This window comes from Apteryx rowi, unplaced genomic scaffold, assembly GCF_003343035.1.
Source record: "Apteryx rowi isolate R43461 unplaced genomic scaffold, aptRow1 scaffold_9, whole genome shotgun sequence".
NCBI lineage: Eukaryota > Metazoa > Chordata > Aves > Apterygiformes > Apterygidae > Apteryx > Apteryx rowi.
In genome coordinates, this window is record NW_020451204.1 from 3,603,147 (window position 1) to 3,624,477 (window position 21,331).

Sequence of the window (21,331 nt, forward strand, 5' to 3'; positions counted from 1 at the left end):
GCCATCTCAGCTGGCTTCAGATCTTCAAAAGTTAGATGACCAGGTTTGTGCTAGTTGCTCTCAATTCCCTGAGTGGGGAGTGGGGAAAAAATAGGCTTATGAAGACATCATTTCATCTGACCTATGTTAGATATGTTTTGGATGAGAGGAATTGCTGTCTGGTACCCACTTCTCTCCACTGATCGTAAACAAAAAATAATTAGTTCATGCTGAAGCATCTTTTCAATGCCCACACTACAGCAGATGAATCTAATTCCTTCTGTGTGAATAACAGCATATTGCCCATAGATTGTTTCTCCTTCCTAAGAAGGTCCATACTGGTCATAGCAAAGGTCTTTCTAGCCCAAATCCTGTTTACTAGAGAAGCCAGTAAGAGCAGCCTGGGAAAGCGTGTAGGAAGGAGGTTAAGCAGGTAGGGATGTGTCCCCAGTACACTCTCCTGGTCTCCAGCCATCTGGGGAACACTGCCTTGCTGTTTAAACACTGGCATCCCACTAGTCACCTCCCAGCCTGCTGGCATCCAGGATGGTTTTAAGTGAGAGATTACTTATCACCAGCTGTGGTTCAGCGACTTCATCGCTRCATTTCTTTAGAGCTCTCTGCCACACAGCTCCTCATCCTGAAAATTGGCTGCTGCTCAGCTGCCTGCTTGTTCCAAGACTTCTTTTGCATGATTTTTACTTTGCAATGGATCCTCTGATCCTTGAGCACCAGCCACTTCACTGATTTCCCTGTCCTTCCTGGGGGTTAATGTGATATCACAACTGTCTCTCGATAAACTTTATCTGTTGTGCTTTATGACTGTGTTGACATCAAATGTCCAACACAGTTCACGGTGTCGGAGATGGAACAAGCAGCATTCCCATCTCCACAAGCAAAGCAAAGATCTCTGAGGCACCGTCAAAAATTTTTTAAACTAGAAACTCATCAGATTCCCATTTCTGACTGGTTACTCCTGGACCGCAGAGCCTGACAACTGGGTAGCACAGAAGCAGGGATCAAGAAAAYATCCTTGGTGGAAGCATTCAGGAGGAGAGGACTCATGAACAAACGGAAGAACTAAAAGGTCTGTTTCTCAGGGACCTCTAATGAGACACAACCTCAAGTGTAAAGCAATGCACATCTATCTAAGTCAGTGGAAGTCAGGATGAAGATCTGGGCCACAGAATTCACTAATAACAATGTCCACCAAKAGCTGAACAGCCAGAGAAATGACAAGGAGAGAAAAAGACAAAGAAATTCAAAAAGCAGTGAAATCAAGGAGAGGAGAGAGGAAGTATACACAATCTCAGCAAAGAAAGAGAGTCCAATAACCAGCCTAGTGATAGGACAACCGAAAGAAAAGGAGCAAGAGAGAAGGAAAGACAAGCAGATAAAAGCAGGAAAGAGTAAAAAGAGAATGGAATAAACAAAGAGGAAGTACAAAGGTGATTAGGGCCAYTTCTATATTGATTAACCAAGCCTACACAGGACAAGAGGGCTCAGATATGATCAATGAAAAGCTGTTTCTCTGTAACGAAAAACACTGTGTGAAATAACAGAGCAAGTGATATTCATGCTCTCTACTGTTTGCATCTAATTTAGAAGTGAAAGGGAGCATCGACTTCCTACCTCATCAGTGAGGAAAAACAAGCATTTCTGCAGAGTGCTGAAGAGACCCTGAGTTAGACCCTCAACCTGGACAGACACCGTGAACACCATCGGGGGTAACCGCTCCCAATTGGGTGTGACGGAGAAGAGTCACATTAGAAATACCTGCCCAAAGGAGGACTCTCTCTCCCTCACCGCTTGACAGCAGTGGGAAACCTCCACCCAGGACGTGAGGAAAAGGAGGCACAGACCTGGACAAGTCATCCACCTACACAGGAAAAGCTGGAATAAAATCTAGGTCTGCTGTGTTGAAGCCTATACATTAACCAAGAAATCACCTCAACTTGCAGGGGGAATTGTGGTTCTGGGGAGTCCAGCTTGAAGCTGAAGACAACTGGTGAAGGTGGGCCATGCTCCACAGGACTCGGCAAGCTGCTTTGGAGCCCTGAGTATAAGCCACAGCTTTATGAATCATGCTGATGTTGAATGTTTTCTACCCCAAAGCAGACCATACATGCAGCAGGCTAAGCTGTCATGTTTAACCAAATCCCTAACTCCAAGAGGACTCAAGTCAAACAACTTGACTTGACCAACTCACCCAACTCAAGTCAGACCAACTYTTAAGTTAAATACCATGAGCAGAGAAAACCCCAATTGTCCAGCTACTTCCACAGAGTTTTGACCGATATTATGGAACCTGCAGGGAAAAAAAATCACCTTTCCCGTCTTCCCCCAGAGTAATGGGCACTGCCTGGAGGGAGTCAGTCCTCCAGATAACCTGCCACTCTGTCCATGGAAATGGGCACAGCTCCAGATGCTGCCACTGGGTGCCTCTACAGGGGTTCCTCCAGGAGGCTGCCAGCAGCCCTGATCCCCTGCTATGGTTCCTAGGCCTGATCATGCTTGCTAAACCTTAATTTCCTTAGTAATGCTTAGTTTCTCATCTGCTCTCCTCCTACACTCAGCCTTGCCCTCCTTCCTGCCCTGCCTGTTTGATCCTGCTCCCTTCGCTGAACCCAGTCCTGCTGTTTGGAGTCTGATTTCAGGTGATCCCCAGACCTTGCTCTCRCCCTGCGCCTTGACACAGCCTGCTTGCGCCTGACCCTTCTGCCCAGCTCCTGCCTCTTGCACATCTCTTGCCCTTGGATTTGTGACTTCCACAGTTTCTGAGCCTGCAGTCCCTGGCTTCCTCCTTCCAACCTGGTCTGAACACTCAGCTCAACTCTAGAGACCTCCTTCTCTAAGTTGGAACTCCTGAAGCTGAACCTGGTCCAACATACTTGCAAAAACTTTGCTCCCTTGGAGGCAATGCAGGACAAAAGCTGCAGTCTTTTAAATAAAAAATACCAAATACCCTACAGGGCTGGCTCTCGCATACAATCTGTTTTCCAGGTAGAAACTACAGTCAAAGCAATGTGAATGTTGGAGAACAAGAGCATATTTGCAAAAATATCTCAACACATCAGCAAACGCAGAGAACAGAGGTTGCATTTTTAAGAAGCTATTTACCTGCAGGTGGGTCCATTCTGTATTTATTCTCTTGACACCAACCGACTGGTCGAAGTCTGCAATCCAAGTAAAACAACCACTGGTCATAGGATTCAGTCTCCTCCAATCCCACATAGCGAAGGCGTAATCTTCCTCCAACATTTTCAACCACACTAACTATCCAGTACTGAAAGGGATTCTGGGAATCCTGCAGCTCTATTAAGGAATCAACTGTAATGAGGTCTACAGGGTTTTTTCCTCGCAGAGGCTGTTTGAATAGAAGCAAAACTCCTTATTTTAAACTTTATTTGAAGACTTCTCAAGGAAACAGATGACAGCAGATTATTTTTGTTTTTCACACCATCATCCAAGCGATCAGCAAACAGTCTGTTCTTCTTCTATTTTACCCAATGTCTTCCAAGTGCAAATTCAGAAGTAAAACAGAAAACAACAGTTGTGCTAATTCCTCAACCGACATCAACAACAACAACAACAACAAAAAAGAATAATAAAAGGTGGAACAGCTCATAAGGCACATCCCCTTARGATGCTCCCGAACGATTCAAAGCCCAGTTATATTGGGGGATTTCAAACCAAATTCTCATCGATTCCAGCTGGTGAGAACCAATCACAGGACTGGACCCTGGTAGTTACCTAAACGGCAACTATTTAGGGCATGACCCTGAAAGCCCTCTGTGTGCTGACCTTTCCCACCCAAGACTTGAGCTTGCTCCTATRGACATGGACAGCAAATTGTTCTCCACCGCCACAGGTGCAAGAGGGTCATTACTCCAAAGCCCACCAAAGCCAACAGCAGATTCCCACCAGCTTTCATGGGCTTCGGCTCAAACCCAAGGCACACAGGATTTTCCGGGTCAAGCCACTAAGAAACGCCAGCAGATGAGGCTCTTTGCCTACACACAGTATTTTCTGTGATCCCAGTTTTGCAACCATTTGCACATGTGCTTAACTTTACACCTGCAAAGCTGCTAACCGCAGGCATTAAAAAATCATGAGATGTTTTTCAAAATCTTCCCTTTGGGGGTCTGCATTTTTGTTTTACGACTGTGAGCCTGTTTGTGTCGTCAAGCTCCTCTCCACAACTGTCAGGAATTTTTTTTTTTTTTAATCCAAGTCGGGATTCTTTCACAATTTCTCAATTCCAGGGTTTTTAAGATCAGCACTAAAAATCACCCCAAGAGTTGGAAATATTGCTCCCCAAAAAAGCTTCAGGAGCCCTTAAAAGAGATGCTAAGCACAGGCAAAATATGCAAAAGACCAGGTGAATTTGTGTGTGTGTATGTTTGTACCACTTCARTTGAATTAAAAATATATATACCTTTCAGGGTATTTTTAAAATATTTATTTTTTAAATCATAGTCAGCCTGAGAATGGTTCTTTCTAAGGGTAGCTGGAAAAAAGAAAGGTGAAAGCCATATTTTTAGAAAAAATTTTCTTTGTCTGAATTTTGAAAATATTCAAAATTCTGAAATGCAACTAATTTTGATTTCCTTTGTATTAAGCCAAAAATGCAGGTAACAGAATGAGAATTTGGTAAAAAATATAATTAAAATTAACTAAAATGTTATCACATGTACAGTTTTGTCCAGCTCTATGATTAATAGATATTCCTCAGAACCACATATTTGCCATTATAAGCCACTCCTCTATTGTATAYATTAGGAACACCTGTATAATCTCTTCAAACATTATTTAATGGCAAAATACAGTGTCAAAATTTAATAATATCATGGAAATCTACTTCCATGTGATTCTTCTCTCAAACAACAGCTTCATTGCAACAAAACATTCTTTAACATTGAACGACAGTGTAATGATTTAACTTATTATAATAGATCCCTGGCAATAAAAAAAGCTAATATTGCTTCTCTGATTCGTGCGCTAAATCCTAAGCCAATGGGTTGTCACTTCCCCCTGAGAACTGAGCGGCTAAGATGAATAAYTGGGTTGCATGAAATATTAACGTTTACCATAATGCAACAACTCTTTATATGCATAGCTAGAGTGTTTAAAAAAAAAAAAAAAGGCATCACTGCATATTGATTTAACAACACGACAAGAATCTGCAGMACTCACGAACAGCAAATATGTTGACAGGGAGTTACATACATTGCACGCCAYGGACGCCACTAAGCACATATATTGCATAAAACGCCACCAGAGAACGGGCTAGGAAGWGTTTCAAGCTGCAGCACTGTTTGATTTCTCTGCATTTCTGCTCTGGGACTGTGTCTTTTTTTTGCCAGCTGAAAGGGTAGGGGGAGCCTAGCARCGCGGCAGCAGACACGGGCGTCGCTTGGGGCATGAAAGGGCTGCTGCTCGCCCCGATTGGGAAGAAAACCCTGCTGATAGGCTACGCAGGAGGGACAAAATGATCAAAAATGGTGCCTGGAGGCACACCCGCCTTCCAAAAGGCCAACACAAGCACTTATAGAAAGGTCAACCAGGCACAGCACCCACACGAGAGCAGGTCCTCCTGGAGAGGCCACCCAGCTCGTGCAGTTTCAAGGTGACCCTGTGAGATCTTTGTCAAAGACATCGAAGCGAATCGAGGTTGACCAAGGGCAAGTGTCCCCATGGATGTGCTGCACAGACTTGGCCATCTGGGTGCATTTGTAGAGATATCTCCTCTCCTCTCCCAGCTGCTGCTAGTTGAGGGCATCTCACACGGCTTCCCTGCTAAATCAGACTCCTGCTTTTAGATGGACCTTGAGGAGGGAAGGCACTTGGGAAGCTATTTCTATACACACACAAACCTGACAGTGCTCCCCACCAATCTACCAAGCCCCCTCTCCAACCATGACCAGACCCAAAAGCTTGGGCCATCAGTTTGGTGGAGTTAACAGGGTCCTAAAGGGCTGCRTCCTACTTGCTACAGGCTCTCTCAATCCTCTCCTTCATCGTCCAGGCTTTTATGAGCACCGAACTTCATTAAATAAAAGGCAAAATAAACTACCCCGTAACTCGGTCAGAAGCAGAGACAGCAGAGGTGAAGGCAGCGCTGCCACTGACTCTTGGCCAGCGCTGGCTCGGGCACGCTAACGGCACATGGACATCGCAAGCACGCAACCTCACACGCCGGACACCGCTGCAACACGAACACCACAACRCGTTATCGGAGAGAAACTGCAATCTAATACATACGCCTTCCAGTAAATTTGCAGGTGCGGTCCGGGCGCCTGTCAAATCGTGTATGAGAAACTCCGTCCAGTCCACATATTTCTCTTTGATTGCTGTGGAGGGTGGGGAAAGAAAAGAAATACTTAGCATGGCACATTGCAATGGACTTGCCACATATATTTTAGAGAGATTTCCTCTGGGATTAGCAGTCCTGTGCTTTGCAGCCACGTGTGTAAAGTTTCGGATACAACCACAGTTCAGACCAGGAAAAAAAGCTGGTTCTTTGCTCAGGTCCTTGGGCCACCTCTGCAAGCAYGTGCAGCTAGATCCCAAAATAAGGGAAGGAGACCTCGCTCTGCTGCAGGCAGCGGCAGTGATTTACAGCACCGTGGCTTATCAGCTACATCGCTCTCGTTCAAAATTAGTCCCTGCTTGCATAAACACTCGTTTCCTGCTTACCACGTAGGCTCAGATATGATTTATAAGGTCTCTTTGTATGTTTTATAACAGCCTCAGAGAAAAGAAGTTATGCAAACTTGCAATTCCTCGGCAGGACCATAGCAGAACTCCAGGCACTTTTCCCCACAAAGCCAAAAAAAATCACCCCGAGAACATCATATGCCAGCTGCATTAATAAAMTTGCACATTAAGAAAGACTTGAACAATTTACCAGGAACATCTATTGCACTTCACAAAATTTGCCGAGCCATTTTTTCTGAGCCAAACATCATAAGCTGTGTTTCTTTAGGAGTCTACGTCAACACAGTTTGAGAAGATTTAAACTGAAATGGATAAATGCTGCCTCTGGGATTCAAATTCTTGTTCTTCAGTTTTTGTTAGACGTAGTGCAAGTTGGGCACCAAAGTCCCTTAGGTGATTCAGGAAATCTCAGCTTCAGAGATTCAGACACCTCCTCTAATTCATCCAGGGCATTCRCAGTCGGAAACCCAGAAAACAGACTTTAATTTCACCTGCCTATAAATGGGAGTTAGATCACATCAGAAACATTCTTCCCTCCCCAAAAAACTTGTTAGACARCAAACAGAGAAATGGGTCTAAACATAGCGATACCTGTAGAAGGGGAAAAATCACAATCATAGGAGAATAAAAAGCTTTCCTCTGAACAAGCAACTAGGTACAGGGTTGAAGGATTCTTACCCCATAGAAGAGCCCAGGAAGGTCAGGACTAGAAAACAGACTGGGATCAACCAGCACAGCTCCAAAACAGTGAAATTATGGCAGCCACCACATTTGGCTCAAAGGAAGCCAATTCCTTTGCTTCATTCTTTGTGGAAATCTCAGATTAGTCAAGCAAGAGCAATCTGCTCTGTAGTAGGCTGGGCTTCCACAGAAATCCCAGTGGGATTTCTACATGCTTTGAAAAGCTCAGTGAACATGACTTCACAGCCCTTCCCAGAGATGGGGATCAGCTGCTGCGTTTCCCTGGCAAAGCCCCATTTATTGCCACGAAACCAAGCACGACGTGCTCTCACTTGGGCTCACTTTGGCCTAAGTACTCGGCACACTTGGACTCTGGCATAAACTCAGGCCCATACTCAATTTACACCCTAAATACCTTATGCAACCCATGTGGTTGGCCATGGACAAGGAGAGAAGCCAAGCCCAGCAGACCTTATATTGCTAGACCTCATTTCTGAGTTGTGCCCCTTATCTGAAAGTTATTTTCCCCCCATGTCATTTAAACGATGAATTTAATCTATAGAGCTAAACAACCTTGCAAGTGCATTTAAATGTATTTAAAATTAGCAGATTTTGTAGAGGCTGAAGTCCAGTGCTTTAAAGTAACACTTAAACTGGCCTGGAACTGCTCTAACTCTGTTGCAACCCTGATTTGCTATGATTCCCAGGAGACTTAGGACCTCGACATTATTTAAGATGAAGGAATAGCCTGAGAAGAAATGGTTTATACATGGTGCCTCCCCTTTCAACATTCCCGTTGCATGCACCTTGTCAGCTGCCGTCCACCTGCATTAGGATATAAATGACGAGCTTAATTTTGGCACCAGTGAGAGCACAGTAATTGCCATAATGAATAAGACTGGAACCCCTCTAGTGCAAGCTTCTGCCTCTGACTGCGAACAGCCCTGGAGGCATCAGAGAAAGGTGCAAGTTGAACTTCATTTTGGCTCATACCCACAAAGTTGTCAGCCAAATTTTGAATGCCAGAGCTTCATTACTGAGGACTGACAAATGTGATAAAAAGAACTCGGTTCGAACTTTCAAAGCTGGCACAGGGAAAAGAAAGCGTCAGGATTTTCAAAGTCGACAACAGATTTTAGATGCCTCCATTTCCAGATGCTCGATTTGAGATGCCTTAACCATGCCTGATTTGCAGGTCTTGCTTTCTGCCAGGCCATCCCCCTTCTAACGTCTCTCAATGCAGGCACCCCAAATCCCTCATCCTTTTTAAGAGATTTGCACCCCGCTGCTTTTTGACACCTAAATAAGACCAGGCCTTTAGCAACAACATTCAAACCTGCATTACAGACTTCCCAAATTCAAAAGTGCCAAGGTGAACCTCATTTTCCAACCAAAATGACTCAGCTGAAGAACTGAACAACTCCCAGTTTCTAAATCAGAAGCATCCTCTCCAAACAAGTCTCATATCCGGGGTTTTGCTTTATTTTATTCTTTGTTTGCGGATTTAGGGCCTCTGGAAACCTCTGTGAGAGAAGAGATTGCACTGAAAGTTTTTAGGAACAGGAATCTGCACTGTTACTGTGCCTGTGCAGCATGATCAGGGCTTCTCAGTGCTGCAGTTCAAGCCAATACAGTACAAATATTAATTTTTAGTAGTAATAAAGTGACTCTGAATCATCATGGTATCTGCAAAAGCCTTTAAGGACCAAGCAAGATGTCAAACAAGAATATTCAAACAAAGGAAAATCTTCTGGGTAAATGAATATCTGGCAGTGTAATGCATGGATGCCCAACTAGAGCATCCACCTCAAGAAAAGTGGGTTCATCTTCACTGAAGACCCCTGTGAACTTCCCCCCATGCAGAAGCCGAATGCATCTCTGGAATTTCAGAAAACATCTGCAGCACCAGGGGGAAACACGTGTGTGCGCTCACACACAAGAAATCAAGCAAAATAAAACTCCTTGATAAATCCTTTCGAATGGATTCACTTCCTGCAGGGAGGTAGGTCCTTCAGCAAAAGCCATGCAGGACAAAGCAGCTGCTGAAGCCTTCAAATGGAAATACTCTGATGAGTCTCCTCCAGCTGTGAAGTGTGGTAGGGGCAAGCAGTGATTTACAGGTGCACGATTGCTCTCCTCCTCATCCATGTCACTCCAGTTCTTACTGACCTGCATAAGCTCAAAAAGTGATCAAAAATCCCCAAAGTCAGTGTTAAAGTTCCTGCTACTTCTAACTGTATGGCATGGTAGGAAACACCCTTACTTTTCTGCAATCCAGGGAACTCACAAATCTGGGAGGAAGACTTTTACCAATGCATGCAATCCACTCCGAGGAGGGATGAGGACTCAAAGCTACCCATCCCACTGCACACCCACCCTTCCCTTGCCGGGCACAGCTGATTTGTGAAGAAGACACMTTGGAAAGGGACTGTCACATATGCCATGATGGAGCTCCAAATAGCCCAATCACAGGAAAGCAGAAATTCCAGTTACACTGGGGCTACTTTGGACATGATACCCTAAGTAATGAGGACTGACCAAGACAATGGGGACATGATCACACTCGTTGGTCCTCTAGAGCATGAGACTTCGATGCTTCATGAAGACACGGAGCTTGGCAGAAGATCCTAGGACTCTCAATACTGCTCCGAGTACTAGATTCCTATTAGTGCCAGTCCTGTGGTCCTGCACAGGGCCTGCTGTGCAGAGAAATGAGGAATATGAGATTGCGCAACGGTCTAAGACCCTGGGGGCCAACGGCAATCCAATTTATCAGAGGGAAGGGCAATGATTCAAGAGACAGCGTAGCAGAAAAAGACTCAATTTGGTGCTCCAACTGATGCAAAGGCCACAGTAGGAGCTGAACTGAACGATTAAACACTAGATAATCCAGAGAGGAGACACACATTAGCAATGCTCTCACCACGGGAAAAGCTTCAGAGCTTGTGCTTTATTAGCTGTAGTTTGACCCAAATGCAAGGCAGGCATCGCTCAAAGTGATGCTCCCTAAACTCCTAAATACTTTTCTTTCCAGGTCTAGCAGACGACACCAGCATCCCGTTTTAGAGCGGCAGCTTGTTGACACAGATGTGCCAGTTTCCTTTGGCTCAGCTTCAGCTCGTTTCAGAGCCAGCGCGGTTGGTTGCTTTCACACCTCTGCAGCTCCAAGGCCAAAGACGTTAAAGCATCTTTGTGCCACAAAAATGCTGTAGAAGCACCTGCTTTCGAGGAAAGTAGCCCAAAACAGAGGCCAGGTCTGCGYGCTGCTGGGCCAAAGTGTATCCACAGCAGCTGTACAGAGCCAATAGCTCTGCTCCAGATCGCATCCGTGCATGGAGAGAGGAATCCAGCCTGGACCGGGATCTACTACATTTCTCCTGGGATCTCACCAAGATCTTACACTGCTGAGAAAGATCCCAGATTTCTTACAGTTCTTCCTGATTCCCAAGGAGCAGTTGCAGTGTGGCACCAACCCTGAGACTCAGCAAGTGTCCGGCATGCGGACACTGAGGATGAGGCAGAGCCAAGGCTTCCTGAAGAAAATACAAAGCCCTCCTGCCTCCAGCAAAATATTCATTTCACAGAGGAGGGTCTAGCTTTGCAGAGATTATAGAAAACTCTTAAATTAGAAGCAAAAAAAAAAAAAAAAGACCCTTGCACAATAAGGCTCTACTTATTTCTGCAGAAGTGACTGCACAGGCGGTGAAGATGAGTTCCCTTTACACAGGGCTCAACTCCACCAAAAACGGAGAACCCTCAGTAACCCCCAAATAACAGTAATTCTTCCCACTTATTTTTCCACGTGATCCATCCTGCCACCACCTTTGCTCTTCCTTCTATTCTTTTCTTCCTGCAATTTTCTCACTTTTGTACATCTGTCTCATTTTCCCGTTTTTGAGCAAACGGTTCTGGGCTGCAGCAGGATCTGACGGCTCAAATCCGGGTTCGGCAGCTGAGGTCCAAAGCTGGAGCCACCAGTTGAGTGGYGGACATGCAACATACCCTCAGCACCGCTTGCCGGGCATTGGATTTTCCCTGGTTTTCACTGGTAGCTGCTCCGAAACCGCTCTTTCACCTTGCACTGTGCATGCTCCTGGTGATCCGAGGAGAGATGCCAGCGTGCTGCAAACCTGCATTATCGAATCCCCCRCAATCCAGAGAAGACAATAGGAAGAAAGGTCATTTTTTGCTTTCTTTCTGTAATCTTGTCATTTTTTTAAAAAAAGAAAAAAACACTCTCTTGATTTTTCTTTTTTTTCTTTTTTCTTTTAGTATCCAGAATCTCCAGCAACCCTCCAACATCTCCACCAGAGAATCCCCAATGGCCTCCATCAACCTCTAAATGGTGCTGAGATTTAGTTTCCTCGCATGTGAAGTGAGGAACAGTGTCTTAAACAGCTTTACAAAATGGTTCAAAATCAGTCGGATAAACCTGTTAAGCAACAACGCTCTCGCTACACCAACTAATCTTATTATTAAAATTTAAATCCCTCCTGGGATTGGAATGAACAAAAACAGTTAGCAAAAGTAACTAAAGCTGAACAGGACCTGGGCAATTCTTATCACTTCATTATGAAATAAAGTAAAATATCAGTGTCYCAAAAAAACTACAAGTTTCCCAAATAAGTAATTCAGGACTTTCAAAAGATTTTTTAAGGTAACATTAAGACGTGTAGTTTTTGAAAAGGTAAAAAGCATATTGCAAGAACATATAAGCCTTCCCACCTTAGTGTTTTCTTTTATTTTTAAATTTGTTGTCACTATAATTTTGATGCAGTATTTATATGTTATAAAGGTCTAAATATATAAATATATATTGTAACTATGTTATAAAGGTCTAAATATATAAATATATATTGTAACTATGTTATAAAGGTCTAAACGACAGAGTCAAAATGAGATGTCTTTATATCAAAACAACATAGAACGCTAAAACAATTTGTTTAGACTTCACCTATCAAAACAGTTTGTCAAAACTGACACGTTCCCCAAAATATTTCCATTTTGATAAAGCAGCATTTTGACAGAAAACAGTTGAATCCTAATGTTTTCAATCAGCTTGATGAAAAACACATCCCCGGGAACCAGGTCCCAGACCGGACGTGGGAAYGGGTTTGTTTGCATTCGTGTTTCTGTCCCCAACTCATGGTCATCTCAAGGGACAGATGGATTTGACAAAAGTCACTGCACAGTCTAGACAAAACCAAAAAAAAAACAGAAAAAAAAAATCAAAGGCTAGTTAGTGGGTTACTATCATTTTCCATGAAAATGATTGATCTTTATGGATTCCTCTGTATGCTCTTGGGAAAAAGCCAAGTGTGGATACAGACAACCTCAAAGAACTTTCTTCAAACTTCAAACAATCTTCTGTTCTTATACCAGCAGGTTCTGTATTTTGAAACAGATCACAAAATGATGAAAACGCAGTGCAAAGAAGAAAAAAAAAAATKCACAAAAAGCTGTTGATCTGATTTCCTAATGATGAAGCCAAAAATACTAAGAGATATCAACTTCTGAGTTCAATCATCACCTTCTATGCACCCATCTTAAATATGGAAAGCCCCTGAAGAACATAATATAACATAGTGGATTTTCATGGAAACCAAAAGTTATAAGCAACTGCATATCAAAGAATACATGTGCATGCAAAATATATTCCTGGAGTCAGCAGTACATTATGGTCCCATTCACATGGATTTATAACAGGCCAATAAGGAGATGTTAGAAGGAAGTGCGATAGTTATAACAGAATGAGTAGCTGTTGTATGCTGTTGGAAGACGTTTTATGGCATTGACTGATAGGCCAACTCCTGTAACCGCTAATTATCCCGAAAGTTTTTATAAATGAAACTTTAAAAATGTGTAAACCTCAAATGAATTGTATTTGCTCAGACTATACGGGCTACTTCATATAATAAAAATATGCTGCATGGCTTTTTAAATTGTATATTCACAATATTTGGCTCTAGTTTTTAGGCTCTCCTAAACTGATCACTGATCCCAATTCTGAGAAAAGAACCTTCATGCTACACTTTTTACAATCTTGATTCAAGACAGGGCCAGTGCACAGACTTTAATCCCTGAATATTCAGTTCTGCCTGCACCAGCACCCTTAGCTCTGAGCGCACATGCAAATCTTGTTTACTTTGTGCACTTGTGTAGGTGCTGTAACCAAAGGACATGTTTCCTTGAATTAGACACCGTATTTTAAATTTGGCCAAGCAGAACCTGAATATTTTTTCGTAAAGCTTCATGTGCAGCTGCAAGACTACATCAATAAGTAATGGATGCTTTGATTAGATATGATCCCCTCCTCTTTTATATCAGTACAAATGAAGACAGACATGAACACATGCTTTAGGYTCTCACCTTAAAAATTACTTACAGTTTTGTCTATGCAACTATATCAAATTTCAGTACGGTTCATCTGTTATCCTTCCTGCTGCCATTCAAGGTGTTCAGAAATGACCCATTTACAATCTCTTGGTCAAAGCAAGTGAGATGACAAGGACAAAACCTGTCCCACTGTCCACAGGAGATTTTACTTCCTAACACCCTTTTGAGTCATTTGCAGATTGCCTGTTCCCCTTGGGTTTCTCTAGTCCTCAATTAAGTTTTTTCTTTATAACAATAAGGCGGCAGCRGGTGGTTTGGGTGTTGTGATTTATTTCTTGAAGCTTTCTCTGGCCTGTGCTACATCTCCAATCCACCTGTGGGAACTATGGGTGGAAGAAGGGAAGGGCAGGGATATGGGATGCTGTGAGAGAAAACCGTGTGTGTGGCCAGGGTGATGGGATGTTATTACCTTGAAGTGACTTTTTGAATTTTGTTAGACCTTCTCCTAGTAAGGTCTTCACACTTTGCCCAGCAAGAAATAGCTTGTCGAAGGGTCACCACCAGCAACTGCTGAGGCATTTCTACTCGGAAGAGTCAACTGCGTTAGCTAAAAATACATTACAGAAACAAACATGCTCTGCTTGAGAGCCTGCTGCTCTTTAAAAATTAAACTGCCCGAGATCAGAAGGGAAGTTTGGCTAATAAATCCCAACAGCATGGTAATCTGTGTGCCATTAACCCGGATCAGGCTGCCTTGATTGACTGAGGAGCAACTGTCTCTCTTGCCATCCCTGCAGACGAGCTGCAATAAATGATCCACCTCATAAGTACCGTGATTAATTACTCCCCTTCAGTTAAAGTCAATAACCTACTTGCACTGGATGGCTTATAAAAAAAAAAAAAGGGGGAATAAAAAGGAGAGGACCTCGTTTGGGAGCACCTGAATCAGAGAAAGAGAAGAGCAAGAGACAGCAGAAGCCGAAGGAAGCTCATCTCTCCCCACTGTGGCCATGCAGGACCACAACCAATTCATTCATCAGGTCTCTGATGGACGTGGACGTCACCTAGAGCCACCCAGCTGCTGCAGCAGGTGCTCAGGGATGGGGCATTCAAGTTTTTAGAGCATYTGCTGCATGTAACCCTGTCTTCCAAGTGCTTTTATATTAATTTTCCCTGGAACACAATTTTGAATMCTCATCATCCAGATTAGGCACCAAATGACAGAAACATCTCTGTTACTCTGACATTGTTTGCTCAGCCATGAGCCAGGAAAAGCAGCGCCTAACAATTTACTCAGGAAAGCAAAAGATCTTCCAGACATGAACATACTGCTTCACTTGGGTCAATTATCTGTTCCCTTGTATCCGCAGGCATAAATGAAGGCTGATTATTCCGACTTTGCTACAGCATCCTATGCAGGAACATAGGGCCACTTTTATTCTTGGCTACCTATGTAATAAATTTGGAGGAAACCTGCTGCGTAACTACAAAAGCCACGGTCTTTCACTCGACGCAAGCGATTTCTCCTTTAAGCCCCAAAGCCAAGATCAAACTAGAAGAGCTCATTTAGAGAAGCACTGCTGCTGGCTTTCCAGAYACCGAGCGGTGGAGAACTGACCACTTTCGGATCAAGGAAGCTCTTCTGCAGCCTCATTACCCTATACAGCATACGTGGGATCAGAAGCAGACTCAGAAAACATCCCCATGGCCACAGAAATCACCTCGGAGCTGGCGGCRTTATCAAGAATGGTGATGGGCTGATCTTTCTATCTGCGTTGCTCAGTGGGATGCGATGACCCATCTGATGCGCTTTCCATGTTCTCCAAGCTTCTCACCTTCTCGGCCAAACAGAGAGCACAGACCCCCTTGTGCCTAGCAATGACATTGCCCTTTGCCTTGTAAAGCACCAGATTCAATCCTGGGTAACTAAATTTCCTTGTTATCAACCATAGTATTATAAATTAAGCAGGAATAGCTCACTTTTGAAAGCCAGGCAATGCCCGGCACTYGACAGCTCTGAACGAACCCTGTAACCACAGGGGATCCTGTGTCATTAGTATCGCTGTCCATTAGGGCGACAGCTCACTGTGAAAATGCGCATGCAGACGCCATGGCTCTCTCCACTTCACCCCGAGCCTCCCCGTAAATCCCTTGATTATTTGTTTTTTTTTCCTCTGTTTGCATTAGCCTCAGTGCTCCATACCCAGAAAAGGTGTAGCACGTGAGACRAGAGCTCAAATTCCCCATCTTCACACCCGGGAGTCTTGATGAGCGCCTTGTCAAATAAGGACTTTTGGACCACTCGGGGAGGYRGGGGGAATCTGATATTTTGATTACAATTTCTAAACCTGTTTTTAACCCACAGAGACAACAGAAACATTGCAAGAGCTCTGTTTTCCAGGCAAAATCAGYGCTGTAACCAAAGTGCTCAGAAGCRACCCAGGTCCCAGAGTGAGACTGCAGGAGAAGTGTTATTGMTACGCCTATATTAGATGCCGGCAAGGATACCAGATTCCCTACACGAAGCTGCACTTAGCAGGTGGCTGCTCAGCTACTCTTYTCCAGGCTATGGCCCCCGCCACGCGGAAATGAAAAAGGCATTTCAGCATCTTTGCAGSCACCGAGACTTGCCTCTGCAGGTAGACAGAGATGAACAGACTCCTTGCAAAATTTTGGTTTAAAAGTTCCCGAAGCATCGGAGGGGATGTACACGCGCCACTTGCCAACGTCACCCTGAGAGCACCTACAATGTTTCATACGTTGCCCAGCATTAATTCCAGAATGGCAGTGCAGCAAGTGGAAAAAAGGTATGTCTACAAAGCCAAACCCAATAATTCCTGGATCCATCCCCAGCTGAGTCACCTCCAGAACCAGTYGCAATCCAGCTGTCCGCTTGGTCCATACCCTGAATTAGTACTGTTACGAATTCTTTTGTTACAAATTAGCCTGGGGGTCTCTCACACAGGACTGCATTGCACCGCTTCTCTCCGATGCTGCTAGAAATTGGAGCTAGTGGGCAAAGGGAGGTCTGGAGGCTACTTGATCCCGATCCAGATGCCCCAAGCTATCCCCTTGACTCGTCTTTGCGATGGGAGGCGAGCAGCACTTTTACATCCTACCCTTTCCAGCTCAGGCATGCCAGCCCCAAATCAATTCTGTGCCATAGCAGCATCTAAAAGTTATGGGACGCGCTGGAAGGGGATGTCATTAGAGTATAAACATCGTGCCCAAGGCTCTGACCTCACGCCTCCAAACTCTGTCCAATTATCTCATGCGCTAAGTGCCTTTTCTCACTTCTAAAGCCCGCAGCCGTGTGCTGAAGGCTATTCTTTGGAGACAGCTCTGCAAAATGCAACAAATTTACAGCAGCACGATGTCCTTACACAAAGAACAAACCAGCTCACTGCACAACTGCCTTTTTTCCCCAGCAATGCCAGGAGTCTACAGCAAAAATCCACCATGAACACTGGCATCAGCATATAAACGCATATATACAGGGACCTGATGTCCAAGAAATATATTCCAGTTTTCTTTTCTTTTCTTCCCCTCATTTGCTACAGGAAAATGAGAGTAAGTAGAGATGATGCTTATAGCTTATTAAAGGCACTGGATTGTTTACAAGATTACAGAGGAATAATTAAGACAATCACGTCTTAGCTCTGGTGGGAAGCTCCAAGAAAAAAAAAAATGCAAGTTTTGGTTAGTGGTTAAAGCACCAGACTATGAGGCTGAATTATGAATTTTTTTCTTTTACCAAATCCACCAGACACTCATGAGTCCCAGAAGTTAGTCAAAAGCACATTTCTGGCTTTGAGTTTTTCTCCCTTTAGACAGAAGCTATACATGTGGGTGCATTTCACCCTACATCACCTATCTAAAATTGAAGCATCTAGTCTTGCATTATCCAAGATTATTTGGTGTAGGGCTATCGGCAGGTGAAACAAGTCCCTGCTTGGCTGGCCACATCTGGCAGTTCTCAATCCGTGCCATCCTTCAGAGAAACGAGCAGTGATTTGAAAGAAAAAGCAAGCCACATTTGTTTTCATGATGAACTCCCAACCCCAGCAGCATGGATTTACCTCGGGGAAGATGGACAGAAGGACACCTTCTTGGAAAACCCTGGCAGGGCTCAGGCACGAGGCTGGTGCCAAGGTGCTGCTAGAAACACAGTGTTGGGTGGTACAAATGACAAACCAGGGTGCGTTAGGTCTAATTTAAGGATTGGTCCATGGTTCTCCACAAATTTCACCCAGAGCTTGCAGCAGAACTGGAAATCTGATCCTCCCCACGACCTGATGGTGAGCTTCCAAATTATTACGGAAACAGCCAGCGAGCTTTGTTTGCTGTGACCTTGCTTTCTGACACCCCATGAAACCAGAAACCATCTGTAAAAGAGTTCATCTAGCATTTTGCAGTGTATTCAGTAATTAATCAGAATTGTATTGCCTGCTTCTAATGATCAAATCCCATTTAATCACTTTAGAGCCTCTCGGATGTGTGAYGTAAGCACCGCAAATCAGAACCTACAGGGCCTCATGAATATTCATCACACATCCTTCCCAAAATTAATGGTACAGTCTTAACACAGCCAGGCCCCATGAGGTGCTTAACATCCTATGCACAAGATCTAAATTTATAATCATCATAACACCAAAGAAATACCCCATCCAGGCACATTTTGTGCTTGCTAAACATGTGTTTTCCTCGCTTGAAACTAGAAAGGGGCTTGAACTATAAATCCTAGGATCAAAAAAACAAAAACAAACTTTGAAGACTTTAGATCTGAATCCGAGATCAACATGGAACATTATGCAAGACATCATCTGAAATGAGAATAACTCCGAGTTGCAGGATTTGAAATGTCAGTAGCTTTTCCATAATGCTCCAAGTCTCCTTTGGCTTCTAAAACTTAAGCTTCTTCCTCACTCCAGGACACATTGACTGGAGATAAGGATGCTCTGATGACCCCAAATCCCTTCCCCGCTAAATCGAAGGCTCCTAAATCTCAGTGCAGAACTATGGTTTGCTTAGCTGATTTCCAGGGTCTTGACCTCATCTTCAGAACACTACTTTTCCTCCAAGTTTTTCTGGCTTGTTTGCTTCTAAATAAGTTTCCCACGTGTTCTGCTGGAATGAAAGCTTCCAAATAGAGCCACCTGCTAATACCAAGGCTGACAAGTTCAAGGACGACAGCAGAATGGTTCAAAGGAAAACATAGCCCTGCAGAAGAGGTAGCTCCCAAACCAACTGCTCAGAGCTCAGGTCCCTCACTCAGCCAGACTCCTCGGTGATCACGGGGGAGAATTACAGAATTTCCTTCTCATCTCTGTAGGCTCTATGCTCATCATGGCCAAGTCTCTTAATTAAAGCATGTGCAGCAGGTAGCACAATGGTTTCCTGACTTTGGTAAGCATTTTCTCTAGATACGTCTTCTATACAAATTCCAGCAAGTTGTGAAGTAGTTGCATTTTTATGCCGCGAACCTAAAATGCTGACTTTCCCCTCGTTTGTTCATCCGTTCCCAACAGTGCAGGTATGGCACAAGGCATTTTTCACTCCAAACACAGAAGGCAGACCCTCTGCCTTCTGTGTCACAAGCTCAACTGTCAGTCAGGAAGCATTTCAGCACATCCTTAACCCAATTTACTCCATTTATAATTTGTGGCCAAAATCAGAGATGGGAATTGGGGAGGAGAGGGGAGGACAAGGACAAAAAAAAACAAACTGCCTGGGAATTCACAGCAAAACCCTTCCCAATACCATGCAACGGGGGCCAGAACTGACCCAGAATTTGGAATCCATATTAAAGGAACTGCCTTCCGTTGGTCGTCAGGAAAATGCTTTATAGACGTGTCACTTAAATTCTCTGCACTGCATAACAGCTACCTCCATGGGGCTCCTGGAGCATATGGTCTGCTTCAGGAAGCAAGCCCTTCCGCAGCGACTGCGAGCCCACATTATCATGTGTAATGAGAGAAAAATCAAGCGCAAGTCACAGCTGGCTCGGGATCATGCTGTCGCTTGCATCTGCCACTAGCAGCCTCCTCAAACCGCTATCTGCATGCTCCTCACGCTCAAACCCAGAGGTGCCCCTCATCAGGCRTCTGAAGGGATGGTCTGCTGAAGGCCACTAGACACCTTGAGTTGTCCTTGGCCTAAAGGAACACAGAATAGCCTCTAAAGTCTGCTCAACTCTAATAGGCATAAAATAGCCTTCAACCTGATCAAAACGGCCCACTGCAGAAATGTGCATGTCACCTTCAGGGTGCTCTGGAGCAGGTCCCTTCTGCTCATTACCCTTCCCCTCTCCCACAGCAATGTACAAGAAGCCATCTTCTTCTCTGATATATAGCCCTAAAACTATGCCTAGGTTAGAATATGGATGACAGGGGTTTTTATGCCCGTGCAGATGTCTCTAATGGTGATTATTTAAGAGTCTGTGGATGCTTTACTTATTATATCCTGCATTAACTACCTAGTTAAGACTAGGCATCTTGCAGTTGAGATGGTATTTCCATTTCAAAACTCCTCTGGGGAAAATTATAGACAACTAGGGAAAGGGAATATAAGCAATTACCAAAAATGGCCATTTATAATCTCTCAATTATTATTTTTAAAGAACACTATAAAAAACCCATTCACCTGGACATTAGTTCAGCTGACCATGTCGAAGAAGAGTGGTCTGCATTCACTATTAGGCTATTAGGCCAGTTTTCCCATTTTTCTATGGTTTCAGGGCTTTCCAGCTCCACAGCTTCGGAGCACATGTCCCCAAAAGCATGCAACAACTCACAGCAGGCACCGCTGGATATTCCAGGTGTGGAGACCTACGGAGTCATGAATGAGGCACACACCTTGCAGGGCTTTTCTTGACTATGGATGTGGCAGTCTTCTCGATGACAACTCACCAAGTCTCCAAACAGGGTTGAAAGCCTTCTACTTTACAGTGAACAGATTCTGGACTGTTTTACATTTTGTTCTGTATTTATACAGTTTGCACCAGACAGCGGGATGATGTCAACTAATGACTCAACACAGAGCCCCAGAGCCAGTACTCCCAAAACTTGCCCTTTCCGCATCCAAACTTTTATTTAGGAGCCTCATCAGGACTTTAAAATAACTGATATCCTTTCTTCCTTTAACATTTGAATGTCTTGGGGTGAGGATTTTGCTGTTTGTACAATGAATGTAAAGATTTTTGGCTATGTTCTTCAAAGGGACATTTTAGCTGAAGTGGTCTCAAAGGTACCTGATTTTCAGAGAACTGTTACWCAGCACCTGCTGAAAATCCACCCAAACCCATCTGCTGCTAAAGAATGAGGACACTCAGGAAGCCTCCTGCCACAGAAAAGCTTGATGTCTGCTCCCAACCTTTTCTTCAGATATTTCCTTGGAAATATAGCTTCTCATTCACAGTCTGGCCTTGYACTGTGATTACTCTTTCCGTTACATATCTTTGTTCCTCCAGCACAACTTTTTCTAAATGTCAGGTGGTTTAGTCACACTAACGGCTGCAGTATTATCCCTTGCACTGTGACCAGAATTGTGAGCAGCAGAAAGAGAAGCTGCAGGTCTCAGCTGCTCATCTCAGACTCTCTGAGCATCCTGAACTGAG

The 21,331-nt window shown here is 44.1% G+C and overlaps 1 protein-coding gene across 1 annotated transcript in view; it reads right to left on the reverse strand.

Moving 5' to 3' along the window:
- The window catches only part of SFMBT2 (Scm like with four mbt domains 2), a 98,027-nt gene that overhangs the window by 56,353 nt on the left and 20,343 nt on the right, over nucleotides 1–21,331 (reverse strand). Inside the window, exons 4-5 of the mRNA XM_026091217.1 lie at nucleotides 6,244–6,332; nucleotides 3,100–3,346 (exon numbers count right to left, since the gene is read on the reverse strand). Of these exons, the coding sequence (XP_025947002.1) occupies nucleotides 3,100–3,346; nucleotides 6,244–6,332 (336 nt within the window). The remainder of the gene's footprint in view (nucleotides 1–3,099; nucleotides 3,347–6,243; nucleotides 6,333–21,331) is intronic.